At 35.8% G+C, this 14,244-nt stretch overlaps 1 protein-coding gene across 5 annotated transcripts in view; it reads right to left on the bottom strand.

The window, feature by feature from the left end:
- AFG1L (AFG1 like ATPase) overlaps nucleotides 1-14,244 on the bottom strand; it is a 225,130-nt gene that overhangs the window by 122,322 nt on the left and 88,564 nt on the right. For 4 of the 5 annotated variants that reach the window (XM_081296472.1, XM_081296470.1, XM_081296471.1 and 1 more), the window contains 2 exons: nucleotides 9,135-9,265; nucleotides 375-474 (listed from right to left, as the gene is read on the bottom strand). In XM_081296472.1, coding sequence (XP_081152598.1) covers nucleotides 375-474; nucleotides 9,135-9,265 — 231 coding nt within the window. The remainder of the gene's footprint in view (nucleotides 1-374; nucleotides 475-9,134; nucleotides 9,266-14,244) is intronic. The other variant, XM_081296474.1, reaches the window with a different exon arrangement.

Genomic DNA, 14,244 nt, shown 5'->3' with positions numbered 1-14,244 from the left:
ACAATCAAACTTCACCTTTTTCTAAAATTCATTTAGGATTTTCAACTTTCATTTCACTGAGTTTCTTTTATGGCCCATAAAAAGCAGTTAGAAAGGTTTGTATTTTTTTTAACGTACATATGACATATATAATAGGAAAAAAAATAAGTCTATCCAACACCAGAGGTCACCCAGATTTAGCTTGCTTAGAATACAAACATTTTTCAAATATAAATACAGACTGATTTTTCAGATTAAGCCAATTATAAAACTAATGATAAGCACGGTCATCAAATTTATTAACAAAATAAAATTTGTACAAAATTATGGATTTTTAAAAGCTTGTTAGTTTCTACATAATTGGATGAGACTAGCATAATTTTTTTTTTTTTTACCTTCCGGTGGTCTGTTAGATGTTGCCACAACGACGACCCCATTTTTGAACAGATTTTCAAAAAGCTGTTTCAAAATCATGGCATCAGCAATGTCAGTGACCTATGGACAACAACACATTTGTTTTATTTTAATTTCACTTCTGCTCTAACAAATTTGCTAATGGTTCATTTTTTTAAGATGGAAGTGAATTCCAAGAAAAAAATTCTAATTATCATCGTGAGGAAAAAAGTAGATAATTAAAAGCATGAAAGATTATATAACAGTCTTTTAAACTTGACTCTTTGCAAGCCTATCATTTCAACACAAATTATCAAATGGTTCTATGTTAACTTCTTTTATAGAACTACAGGTGGAAAGCATGGATAATTGTCCTTAAACATTTAGGAAGTCTATTTAATTAGAATACGACCCACACCCCCCTCCTGCTGCCACTCACCCTACCCCCCAAAAAAGGAGAGAAAGAGTGAAAAAAGAGAAAAATAATAATAAAGTGCCCAAGCTGGGATTTCTAATACCTTTCTGGCAAAGGTCCCTGGAAAGGTGACTTTAAATGGTCATGGGACTTTAGAAATAAGGACAAGTAGCCAGTGAGACATAATCAGCTGCTGTTGAAAATAGAATGATATGACATAGATACTATTGTGCAATTGTTGCACAAAACAATTCAACAGATGGCCCATCACAAAAATAAGCAATTTCATTGTTCTTTTTAAGTGCCTTCTATTACTGTCCATGAATAATCAAAAGGCACTGCAGTCACTTCCAGCACAGCCAGCCTCTGCTAACCTTCGCAAACACAAATATTCCTTCTACCAAAAAAAGCCCTTTCAAGAACGGTTAATACAGTGCTTTAAAAATATGACTCCTGACAAAACTAGAAATGTATAATGCAGATAAAACTCTCCTATCTAAGCTAGGTTACAAAGAAATATAACTATTGTTTTTTTCTAAAATTATTTTTTAAATTCACAATTAAAAAGTTAGCTTAATGATAACTTTTTTAAACGGCTTTTAAAATTCACAAAGACATATAACAATTAAAAAGGAAAGATGAATTTAAAAACAAATGTATAATGAAGGCAGATATTAATCACTGCAATTTCCCCTAAGTATATAACTTGTGTTTTAGATCCTCAGTGTAAAAATGTTTTGATCTTTCATTAATAGCACATTATTATTCAATAGTCTCAATAAAACTTGCTTTATATATACTCACTAAATATATTACAATACTATTTTAAAACCCTGTTAGGGGACATAGAAGCTAGTGGAATTCTTTCAATTTGATCAACTAAATACTAAAAGTTACCAACTAAACAGTTGTAACACAACTAGTATCATCCTGGTTTGCACAGGTCTACATTACTTTTCTCCTTATTGTTGATAACTTATTCAAAAGTTTAGTAATTTCTTTCCCACCTGAACTAAACCAAACAAAACCATGACTGTGAGATGTACAAAATTTTTTTTCTGGGGCTGGGGCTCAGCAGTATCGCACTTGCCTGGCATACGTGAGGCACTGGGGTCAATTCTCAGCACCGCATATAAATAAATAAAATAAAGGTCTATCAACAACTAAAAAAAATATTTTAAAAAATTCTGTCTCAGGCTATATAGTGAAAACATATTACTAAAATACTGAAGAGTTCTTAAATTTAAAAGACTTCAGGAACTTCAAAAAAGTGATTTAAACAAAAAGGAAAATGGGACTGATATTATTTAATTTGGAGCTTAGGATCATTGTCAAATTTTGCTCCCGCAAAAACACAGAGAAGGTTCTTTTCAAATGCTTAAACACCAGTGGCATTGCTGATGAGAGGAGAGAACAGGCTTGCAAATTTTAGTAGCAACTGCACTTTTAAAATTGGATTCCCAGTACATTCACTTAAAAAAAAATCAATTGACGGTTACTCAATTTCAGAGAATAAAAACAGTCATTTGACTACACCGCAGTTTTAGAAAAAAATCAAAAGGAGTCTTTGTGCCCCAAGATTCAGAAAAGGACATTTAGCTTATAACACAGTGCAAAGGTTTAAGCTGAAAATTGAAAAAAGCAAATAGTAAAAAGCTGTGATCAAGTTATACTTTGTTGTTTTTATATTGCTGGATGTCTTTGCCCTGTCTGAGTAAATAAACTTAGAGAAGCTATGACTAATTAATAAGGCAGGAGTCACTTGGTGTAGCTGAGTGCCAATGTATACTCTTTTGATCTTGTCCCCGCACTTGTTCAGCTTTGCTGGGGAACAGTAATTTTACAGTATAAGTGAACAGAAGACAATTGGCCCCACATTCTTGGAGAGCTGGCGTTTTCAGCACCCAGCATTTCATTACCACCAGGAACAAAAGAGAAGGCTACAGATTACCAATAAGGGTAGTCTGCTAATAGAGAGTGGAGACATTTCATTAGCATTAAAGAGAAGAGATTTTTTTATGACCTAGAGTTGCTTTCCATTATGACTCACTTAAGTAAAAAAGAAAAAAAAAACTAATGCTTAATTTACATGTGTAAGTGCTTGAGTCTCAGTCATCCACTGATTGGTACAGTGCCATGTAATGAGTGACAAACATAAGCATGCATTATCAGTAATTAGTATTAGCACAAAAATAAGCACTATTTTTATTAGCAGTTTTTAATAGCTTTCCTGCTTTATAAAATAGTTAAAACTATTTTTTTAAATGATATTGATAGCTTATAGAGGAGAATTTTGCATGTATTCTTCTCATCAGAATTTTTTTGGACCATATTAGTAAAACATCTATTCAGTTTTCCTAAAAAGAAACACAAAGACATAATTTAAAAAAAATCAGTTTCCCTCAATATTCTGATACCTTCGAAATTATAAATGGTTTAACAAGTAACATAAATATTCAAAGAGGACATAATAAAGATCCTAAAGAAAACTTTGAGCACAAGCTATTATTTTATTTCTGCAACTAAAACACATAAAAAACAACTCTGTAGACACATTTCTCAACTGAAGAATAGTGCATGTCATACCACAGGCAAAACTGAAACACCACACTTAGAAAAGACGATAAAGCTAATGAAGAATATATTCTGCAAATGGAATCCAAATGCAAACCAAAACATGATCTTAAAAATTCCTTAAATTAAAGAGCACAATAAAAGAATGTACATCCTTGTTTTTAAGCTGCAGTAATTCTCATTCCTCTCTCTAGTAAAATAAGTATTATATTAATTAACTCACATAAGGCTAATAATAATTGGCTAAAAATCAAGACCACTAATATGATTCCATTTTAAATGTAAAATGGTGATTATAGACATACTGTTGCCAAGAATAAAGCACCTAAAAAATCTTTTCTAATATATCAGCAAGTATTGTACTAGGTTTAATAGGCTTAAGGATAATTTTTAGGTTCTATCATTAGAAAATCTACCAAAATCCCACTCAGTCTATATATTTAAAGACATAATCTAAGATTTTTTAATACAAAGGAAAAATATAACTAATACTAGTAAGAGTACTAATGCTGGATTTAAACAATTGGTTACCAGGTATGTGACCATGGTCAAATTAACCTCTCGAACCCTCAATTTTATTTCCTCATCAAAATAATGAAAGCAATAATAATACCTACCTTACAAAATTGTAATCAGATACATATTAAACTTTCAAGAAATATTAACTATTACCTATTATCATTACCTATATAGTATGTATGCTGATATAATTTTATATTAATTATGTCCAGTTATATAGAATGTTAGCTGTAATGAAATAACACATAGCACAGGACAGTAATTAGTAGGCACATAGAAAGCACTCACTAAACACTAGCTTAATATTTAGAATACATTATTGAATATATATATATATATATATTATAGAATATGTATAGAATATACATAGAATAATAGGGGTTGGGGGTATAGCTCAGTAGTAGAGCATGTGCCTGGCATGCATGAGGTCCTGGGTTCAATCTCTCCAGCACCACAAACATAAAAAAAAAATAGAAAGAATATACGTAATAGATGAAATGTACATTCCAATAAATAAATGGGAAATACCTCAAACAGTTCATGAAAGATTAATTTAACTAGTTATTAAATTACCTAAATGAATATAAATTAAAACAATGAATTATCATTTTTTATCTACTATGTTAGATAAAAATGTTCAGATAATTCAGAAAGTTGACAGGAAAAATGTAGGTTAAATTTGTAGCATATCTTGGGTTCTGTAAATGCTGATTTTGCTTGATAAACACTATAATACACAAGGGGAGTGGGACTTAATATTAATTAACTCACATAAGTCTATTACTTCAATAGTTATTATTTGGTCCTAGGATTCATTTATTAGAATCTATTCCTTCATTCACAGGTACTATTCTAGACACTTAAAATACATCAGTTAATATAATAAAGATCCATACACTCAAGTTTCTACTCTGTAGAAGAATACAGATAAACAATAAACATAATAAGCAAATTATGTGTTAGAAGGTGATAAGTGTCATGGGAGAAAAGGAGGGTAAGGAGCTTCAGAAGTGCAGAGGTGGGTAAAGGAGCTCTACCACTGCACTACATCCCCAGCCCTTTTTATATTTTATTTTGAGACATGGGTCTTGCTAAGTAGCTCAGGCTCACCTTGAACTTGGCGATCCTCCTGCCTCAGTCTCCTGAATACCTGGGAAAAGGGCATGCACCACTGCACTTGGCACAAACTTCAATTTTAAATAGGGTTTTAGCATAAGCTTTATTATTCAGGTGGCTTGGCCTACATCTGTAATCCCAGTGGCTCAGGAGGCTGAGACAAAAGATTAAAAGTTCAAAGACAGCCTCAGCAATTTAACAAGGCCCTAAGCAATTTTTTTGGTGGAGGTATTGGAGATTAAACTCAGGGTCACTCAACCACTGAGCCACATCCCCAACCCCATTTTGTATTCTATTTAGAGACAGAATCTCACTGAGTTGCTTAGCGCCTTACTTTTGCTGAGGCTGGCTTTCAACTCATGATCCTCCTGCTTCAGCCTCCTGAGCCACTGGGATTATAGGTGTGCACCACTGTGTCTGGCTGGCCCTAAGCAACTTAACGAGACCCTATCTCTAAGTAAAATATAAAAAGAGCCAGGATATGGCTCAGTAGTTAAGCACTCCTGGGTTCAATCCCTGTACCAAAAAAAAAAAAAAAAATAGGCCTCATTAAGAAGGAGATAACTAAGCAAAGATGTGAAGAAGTGATGTAGCTATTCTTACCAGCTATGTGGGAGTATAACAGGATAAAACAAAGGTTGCTGCTGGGCATTAGAATACCACACACAAACAGCTCAACCCTGTGACCAGAGGTTCACTGCAAGTATTTCTCCTGTCTAGAAAACTGGGCTAAGCTGAGCATGGGGTGGGACCTGTAGTCCCAGCTATGTGGGAGGTTGAGGAGGGAGGATTACTTGAGCCCAATAGTTCAGGACCAGCCTGGGCAGCATAGGAAGACTCCATATCTCCCCCCACCCCCCAAAAAAGAGTGGGTTTCCCAAACCCAACTCCTTGCTTTATATGACCATTCAGACTTTTGCCCTCAAACTTAAAAACAACCCCCATTTCACTCCCCTATATAGCTACTACCATGTTCACTCTCACTTGCCCCCTCTTCCCCCACCTCTTGGTTCTTCATGGTACCCTCCCTGACCAGGATATAGAAGTAATGAATCTTTTAACTTATTTGCTATTGTTATGGCACACTGAATATGCACCTTGCACCCTGAAGAACCAGGAGTTACCCCAAGCTAGATTTTTCCCTGAAACAACAGGGAGAAGAACACAAGGTCAGGCTTCTAGCATCACAGCCATGGCCAGGCATATAAAATTCAAGTTTGGAATTATATAGGAGATTTTTAAAAAAGCCAAACTATCAGCATTTTTCATTCTAGGATATCAAGGTCAATCGTGCTCAAGGGAGGATCTCCCATGTGGTCAATTCTAACACACTAGAATGCTACACTAAAATTGGGGATTGAATAGAAGGAATCAATTTGTATTTATTTGTATGTATTTGTTTTGTTATCTCTGCATATTTTGTCTCCAGCCCTTCTGGGAAAGAAGTATTTGATATAACATCCAACTATTAACTGTGGTTCCCACCTATGAAGAAAATAGGACTGGGAACAATAGGGAGCAATGAGTAGGGCTGAACATATGGAAGATAAGGTCAGAGAAAAAAATAGCATTTGAGCGAGAGAAATGACACTATCTAACATATTCCCCGCTTAGAGTATAAGCCCTGTTGAGTATAAGCCCTTGCCTGTTCTGTTAACTTACAGCCAAAAGCGTGCCTCATCTTTGCTATTCTTAGGCTTAGTTCACAGGGATTTCCTATATTCTGAAAAAGGTAGCATAAACATTGGTAAGAAGTATGGTAAGGAAATGTCACCCTTATTAATATAAAATCTGTTGCATCAGAAATAGAGGGAGCTTTGCTGGGTGCAGTGGACATGCCTGTTATCCCAGCAGCTCAGGAGGCTGAGGTAGGAGGATTGTGAGTTCAAAGCCAGCCTTAGCAAAAGCAAGGTGCTAAGCAACTCAGTGAGACCCCTGTCTCTAAAGAGAATACAAAATAGGGCTGGGGATGTGGCTCAGTGGTTGAATGCCCCTGAATTCAATTCTGGTACAAAAAAAAAAAAAGAAAAAAGAAAGAAAGAAAAATATGGGGAGCTCTGCAGAGTCTGCAGTTGTCAAGGCAGCACTAGCCTCTTTCCCTTAAGATCTGACTTGGGCTTTAGTTCTCCTGATGCAACAGATTTTATATTAATGAAGATGACATTTCCTTACAATACTTCTTACCAATGTTTATACTATCTTTTACAGATCAGAGGAAAATCCCTGTGACACAGAAATAGGAGCAAAATACAAGTGAAGAATTCAGTTCTCATCAAAATTCTGTTTGCAAGAAATAGGCACATGAGAACCAGCTAAAGGCCTAAGAGGCTCCCAGGTGGGGACAGCACTAATGGCACCTCATGGGAACTAGAGCAGAAGACAGGGTTAGGATTGGACATGCTCTGGAGAGCTCTGCAGCTGTCCAGGCAGCACTAGTCTCCTTCCCTTAATGTGATTCAGTTTCTTTCTATGTCTCTTTGTTCCTGTCTCATTACTAAACAGGAACTTCCCTATGTGCCAATTAGCTCAAATTTATGAAAAAGAAGATATAACTGGACCATTCCCCAGGCCACGCCACAGAAGTCCAAGGTTGCTGACAAGCTTATGGACAAGCTATGAATAGATCAATGTCCAGGCCTAGTCCATTTAGCTATGGGACAGAGTCTGGTGATATGGAATAAGGTTCTTTAAGGTAACCTGGATGAAAGAGTAAACAAGTGAAAGAATATCAAGCTAAATCTGAATGGCATAGGCAAAACAGACACCTCCGTCACCTCTGCTTTCTCTCTGCTAGTAAGCAACGTTTTAAGGGCCTGTCTCCCATGGATCTCCCTCATACTTAATATGTAATTGAAAAACCCTTTATCTTCCCTGTACTTCTATGGAAAACTGGGCCCATTTGGAACATTAATATCCTGATAGTTACTTTTGATTCCTTTGTCCCAGAAACAAATCACCCTTTTGAAATCTGAACGCACTGGAGAACACTCAGGGCAAGGGTAAGTTTTTGTTAGGACTTCATTATCAGGGGGCATTATGACTTTAGGGAAACTCTAGGAACTTTTACCTTCATGAGCTCCTTCCTCAATAAAAATATAAGTGTATATATAATTTATATTAGTATAAAAACAAATAGAATATAGATATAGACACACAAAGCCTGGCTCATTACTGCATATTCACTTATTTCTTCAAATTTTAAAAGAAATCAAATCAACTTTCATTAGTTCCTAAAAGAATCATGGTACCTAATGGGTAAAGTGGCCCTGCTTGTTCTCTATCTTCTTCAGGATCATGGGCTTTTGCATATCCAAAGTTTCATAGTTCCCTAACTCCTTATTCTTGCCTTTCAAAGTCTTTCATGCCATAGAAACATGCAAATCATTTCTCTGAATATTTTGAAATTCTCATGGTTATAGTTAAAGTTAATGATGTTTTCATGAGACCTAGGAAATTCCAGTGCCTTTAGAATCCTCACCTCTATGTAGGGAAAATAATAACGAGTTTATAGAATTCAGTGAAATAAAAATGCAGAAACACATTTAAAACCATGAATCATTTTAGTAAAATTGGGTATATTTTTTTGTTGGTACCAGGGATTGAACCCAGAGGCACTCTACTACTGAGCCACATCCCCAACACATTTTATTCTTTATTTAGAGACAGGGTTTTTACATTGCTGAGACTGGCTTTGAACTTGAGATCCTCCTACTTCAGCCTCCAGAGCCGCTAGGATTACAGGCATGTGCCATCAAATCAGGCTCAAAATACTTTTTAAATAAATTAATTTAAAATTAAAAATTAGGGTTTTAGGATGTAGCTCAGTGGTAGAGCAGCACTTCCCTAGCATGCATGAGGCCCTGGAATCAATCCCTAGAACTGCAAAAAAAAAAAAAAAAAAAAAGGTAGATGTGCACGTGCAGGTAGAGAGAGAAAGGAAGAGAGAAGGTGGGACAGGTAGTGGGGTGGGATAAGAATGAATCTTTTCTCATGGGCTACAGTTAAGCAGATGCCACAGAGAAGCAAGTGAAGCAAATAAGTCAGACTTGTCCTGTGTGGGCCATGGTGTGCCAACCCCCAAATAAGACAGAAAAGAGAATATGTACCATTCTCCATTTATGAAAAATTTCTACTTTACCTGAAATTCATCAAAGCACAAGAGACAGGCTTCATGACTGATTTCTTCAGCTATGGGAGCGATTGGGTCATACGATTTAGTCATGAATCCTGGTTTCCTTTTTGGCAAATTCTGTTTAAGGCGGTGTATTCCTTAAATGGATATAATAAAATACAGACCAAATATTACATTAATAGTACACGGTGAACAATTATCACATTTTTAAATCACTAGATAAAACTATTTGGGAGGTACCAAGGATTTCATTTAGGGGCACTTGGCCACTGAGCCACATCCCTAGCTCTATTTTGTATTTTACATAGAGACAGGGTCTCACTAAGTTGCTTGGAGCCTCGCTGTTGCTGAGGCCGCTGGGATTATAGGTGTGCACCACCGTGCCTGGCTATGAAACTTCAATGTGGAGTAAATTAAATTTAAAAAACATAAATCAATTTTTTTTTTTGGTGGTACTAGGGACACTTTATGACTAAGCTAAATTCCCTGCACTTTTCATTTTTTATTTTGAGACAGGATTTTCCTAAATTGCCCAGGCTAGACTCCAACTTACAGTCCCCTCTTGCCTCAGCCTTCCAAATCACTGGGATTATAGACATGCACCACCATGTCTGGCAGATCAAATTTGATTATTAAGATTGCTTGCACTGGGGCTCAGTTTGTGGCTCAGTGGTAGAGCGCTTGCCTAGGACATGTGAGGCACTGGGTTCAATCCTCATCAACACATAAAAATAAATAAATAAATAAATGTATTATGTCCATCTACAACTTATATATACATATACACATATTAATATATATTTTCTTTAAAAAAAAAGATTGGTTGCATTTTCTCCACCCCAAAATAAATTGTATTTTTTTTCATAATTCATATGTTTTGGTTTTATTTTTTTATTTTTTTTATTTTTTATTTTATTTCTTTTATTGGTTGTTCACAACATTACAAAGCTCTTGACATATCATATTTCATACATTAGATTGAAGTGGGTTATGAACTCCCAATTTTACCCCAAATTCAGATTGCAGAATCACGTCGGTTACACATCCACATTTTTACATACTGCCATATTACTGACTGTTGTATTCTGCTACCTTTCCTATCCCCTACTATCCCCCCTCCCCTTCCCTCACATCTTCTCTACCTACCCCATCTACTGTAATTCATTTCTCTCCTTGTTTATTTTCCCATTCCCCTCCCAACCTCTTATATGTAATTTTGTATAGCAATGAGGGTCTCCCTTCATTTCCATGCAATTTTCCTCATCTCTCCCTTTCCCTCCCATCTCATGTCACTGATTAATGTTACTCTTTTCTTCCTACTCTTCCTCCCTGCTCTGTTCATATTTGCTCTCATTATATCAAAGAAGACATTTGGCATTTGTTTTTTAGGGATTGGCTAGCTTCACTAAGCATAATCTGCTCTAGTGTCGTCCATTTCCCTGCAAATTCTATGATTTTGTCATTTTTTATTGCTGCGTAGTACTCCATTGTGTATAGATGCCACATTTTTTTTTATCCATTCATCTACTGAGGGACATCTGGGTTGGTTCCACAGCCTAGCAATTGTGAATTGTGCTGCTATGAACATCGATGTGGCAGTATCCCTGTAGCATGCTCTTTTAAGGTCTTCAGGGAATAGTCCAAGAAGGGCAATAGCAGGGTCAAATGGTGGTTCCATTCCCATCTTTCCCAGGAATCTCCAAACTGCTTTCCAAATTGGCCGCACCAATTTGCAGTCCCACCAGCAATGTACAAGTGTACCCTTTTCTCCACAACCTCTCCAGCACTTCTTGTTGTTTCACTTCATAGTGGCTGCCAATCTTACTGGAGTGAGATGGTATCTTAGGGTGGTTTTGATTTGCATTTCTCTGACTGCTAGAGATGGTGAGCATTTTTTCATGTACTTGTTGATTGATTGTATGTCCTCCTCTGAGAAGTGTCTGTTCAGGTCCTTGGCCCATTTGTTGATTGGGTTATTTGTTATCTTATTGTCTAATTTTTTGAGTTCTTTGTATACTCTGGATATTAGGGCTCTATCTGAAGTGTGAGGAGTAAAGATTTGTTCCCAGGATGTAGTCTCCCTATTTACCTCTCTTATTGTTTCTCTTGCTGAGAAAAAACTTTTAAGTTTAATTAAGTCCCATTTGTTGATTCTTGTTGTTAACTCTTGTGCTATGGGTGTCCTATTAAGGAATTTGGAGCCCGACCCCACAATATGTAGATCGAAGCCAACTTTTTCTTCTATCAGACGCAGAGTCTCTGGTTTGATATCAAGTTCCTTGATCCATTTTGAGTTAACTTTTGTGCATGGCGAGAGAAAGGGATTCAGTTTCATTTTGTTGCATATGGATTTCCAGTTTTCCCAACACCATTTCTTGAAGATGCTATCCTTCCTCCATTGCATGCTTTTAGCCCCTTTATCAAATATAAGATAGTTGTAACTTTGTGGATTAGTCTCTATGTCCTCTATTCTAAACCATTGGTCCGCCCACCTGTTTTGGTACCAGTACCATGCTGTTTTTGTCACTATTGCTTTGTAATATAGTTTGAAATCTGGTATCGCTATACCAACTGATTCACACTTCCTGTTTAGAATTGCTTTTGCTATTCTGGGTCTTTTATTTTTCCATATGAATGTCATGATTGCTTTGTCAATTTCTACAAGATATGCCGTTGGGATTTTGATTGGCATTGCATTAAACCTATAGAGAACTTTTGGTAATATCACCATTTTGATGATGTTAGTTCTCCCTATCCATGAACAGGGTATGTTTTTCCATCTTCTAAGATCTTCATCAACTTCTCTCTTTAGGGTTCTGTAGTTTTCATTATATAAATCTTTCACCTCTTTTGTTAGGTTAATTCCCAAGTATTTTATTTTTTTTGAGGATATCGTGAATGGAGTCTTTTTCCTCATTTCCGTTTCAGAAGTTTTGTCGCTGATATACAGAAATGCCTTTGATTTATGCGTGTTGATTTTATATCCTGCCACTTTGCTGAATTCATTTATTAGTTCTAGTAGTTTCTTTGTAGACCCTTTTGGGACTTCTAGGTATAGGATCATGTCATCTGCAAATAGTGATAATTTAAGTTCTTCTTTTCCAATTTTTATGCCTTTAATTTCTTTCGTCTGTCTAATTGCTCTGGCCAGTGTTTCGAGAACTATATTGAATAGAAGTGGAGATAGAGGGCATCCCTGTCTTGTTCCGGATTTTAGAGAGAATGCCTTCAACTTTTGTCCATTCAGAATGATGCTAGCCTGAGGCTTAGCATAGATAGCTTTTACAATGTCGAGGTAAGTTCCTGTTATCCCTAGTTTTTCTAATGTTTTGAACATAAAGGGATGCTGTACTTTGTCAAATGCTTTCTCTGCGTCTATCGAGATGATCATATGGTTCTTATCTTTAAGTCTATTGATGTGGTGAATAACATTTATTGATTTCCGTATATTGAACCATCCTTGCATCCCAGGGATGAATCCTACTTGATCATGGTGCACAATTTTTTTGATGTGTTTTTGTATTCGATTCGCCAGAATTTTATTGAGGATTTTTGCATCTAGGTTCATTACAGATATTGGTCTGTAGTTTTCTTTCTTTGAGGTGTCTTTGTCTGGTTTCAGAATCAGGGTGATGTTGGCCTCGTAGAATGAATTTGGAAGAGCTCCCTCTTTTTCTATTTCCTGAAATAACTTGAAAAGTATTGGTTTTAATTCTTCTTTAAAGGTTTTGTAAAACCCCGCTGTATACCCATCCGGTCCTGGGCTTTTCTTGGTTGGTAGTCTATTGATTGCTTCTTCAATTTCATCCATTGATATTGGTCTGTTCAAATTGTGTGTATCCTCCTGACTCACTCTGGGTAAATCATATGACTTAAGAAATTTATCGATGTCTTCACTATCTTCTATTTTATTGGAATATAGGTTTTCAAAATAATTTCAAATTGTCTTCTGTATTTCTGTAGCATCTGTTGTGATATTGCCTTTTTCATCCCGTATGTTAGTAATTTGAGTTCTCTCTCTTCTTCTCTTCGTTAGCATGGCTAAAGGTCTGTCGATCTTATTTATTTTTTCGAAGAACCAACTTTTAGTTTTGTTAATTTTTTCAATAGTTTCTTTTGTTTCCATTTCATTGATTTCCGCTCTGATTTTAATTATTTCTAGCCTTCTGCTACATTTGCTGTTGTTTTGCTCTTCCTTTTCTAGGGTTTTGAGATGAAGTGTGAGCTCGTTTATTTGTTATTTTTTTCTTTTTTTGAGGAATGACCACCAGGCGATGAATTTTCCTCTTAAAACTGCTTTCATTGTGTCCCATACATTCCAATATGTTGTGTCTGTATTTTCATTTATCTCTAAGAATTTTTTGATTTCCTCCTTTATGTCTTCTGTAACCCATTGATCATTCAGTAACATATTGTTCATTTTCCATGTGATGTAGGATTTTTCCTTCCTTCTTTTATCATTGATTTCCATTTTCATTCCATTATGATCAGATAAAATGCATGGTATTATCTCCACCCCTTTATATTTACTGAGGGTTGCCCTATGGCATAATATATGGTCTATTTTTGAGAAGGATCCATGTGCTGCTGAGAAAAAAGTATATCCATTGGATGATGGTTGATATATTCTATATATGTCAGTTAAGTCTAGGTTATTGATTATGGTATTGAGTTCTATATTTTCTTTATTCAATTTTTGTGTGGAGGATCTGTCTAATGGTGAAAGAGGTGTGTTGAAGTCACCCATAATTATTGTGTTGTGGTCTATTTGATTCTTGAACTTGAGGAGAATTTGTTTTATGAATGTCGCAGCACCATTATTTGGTGCCTAAATATTGATAATTGTTATGTCTTGTTGGTGAATGGTTCCTTTTAACAGTATATAATGTCCTTCCTTATCCCTTTTGATTAACTTAGTCTTGAAGTCGATTTTATTCGATATGAGGATGGCCACCCCTGCTTGCTAACGAGGACCGTGTGCGTGGTATATTTTTTCTTATCCTTTCACCTTCAGCCTGTGTATGTCTTTTCCAATCAGATGTGTCTCCTGGAGGCAGCATATTGCTGGATTTGTTTTTTGAATCCATGATACCAGCCTATGTCCCTTTATTGGAGA

This window comes from Spermophilus citellus (genome assembly GCF_964194105.1).
Source record: "Spermophilus citellus genome assembly, chromosome: 5".
Lineage (NCBI taxonomy): Eukaryota > Metazoa > Chordata > Mammalia > Rodentia > Sciuridae > Spermophilus > Spermophilus citellus.
Note: the sequence above shows the minus strand (reverse complement) of the source record. Positions and strands in the feature narration are given on the sequence as shown.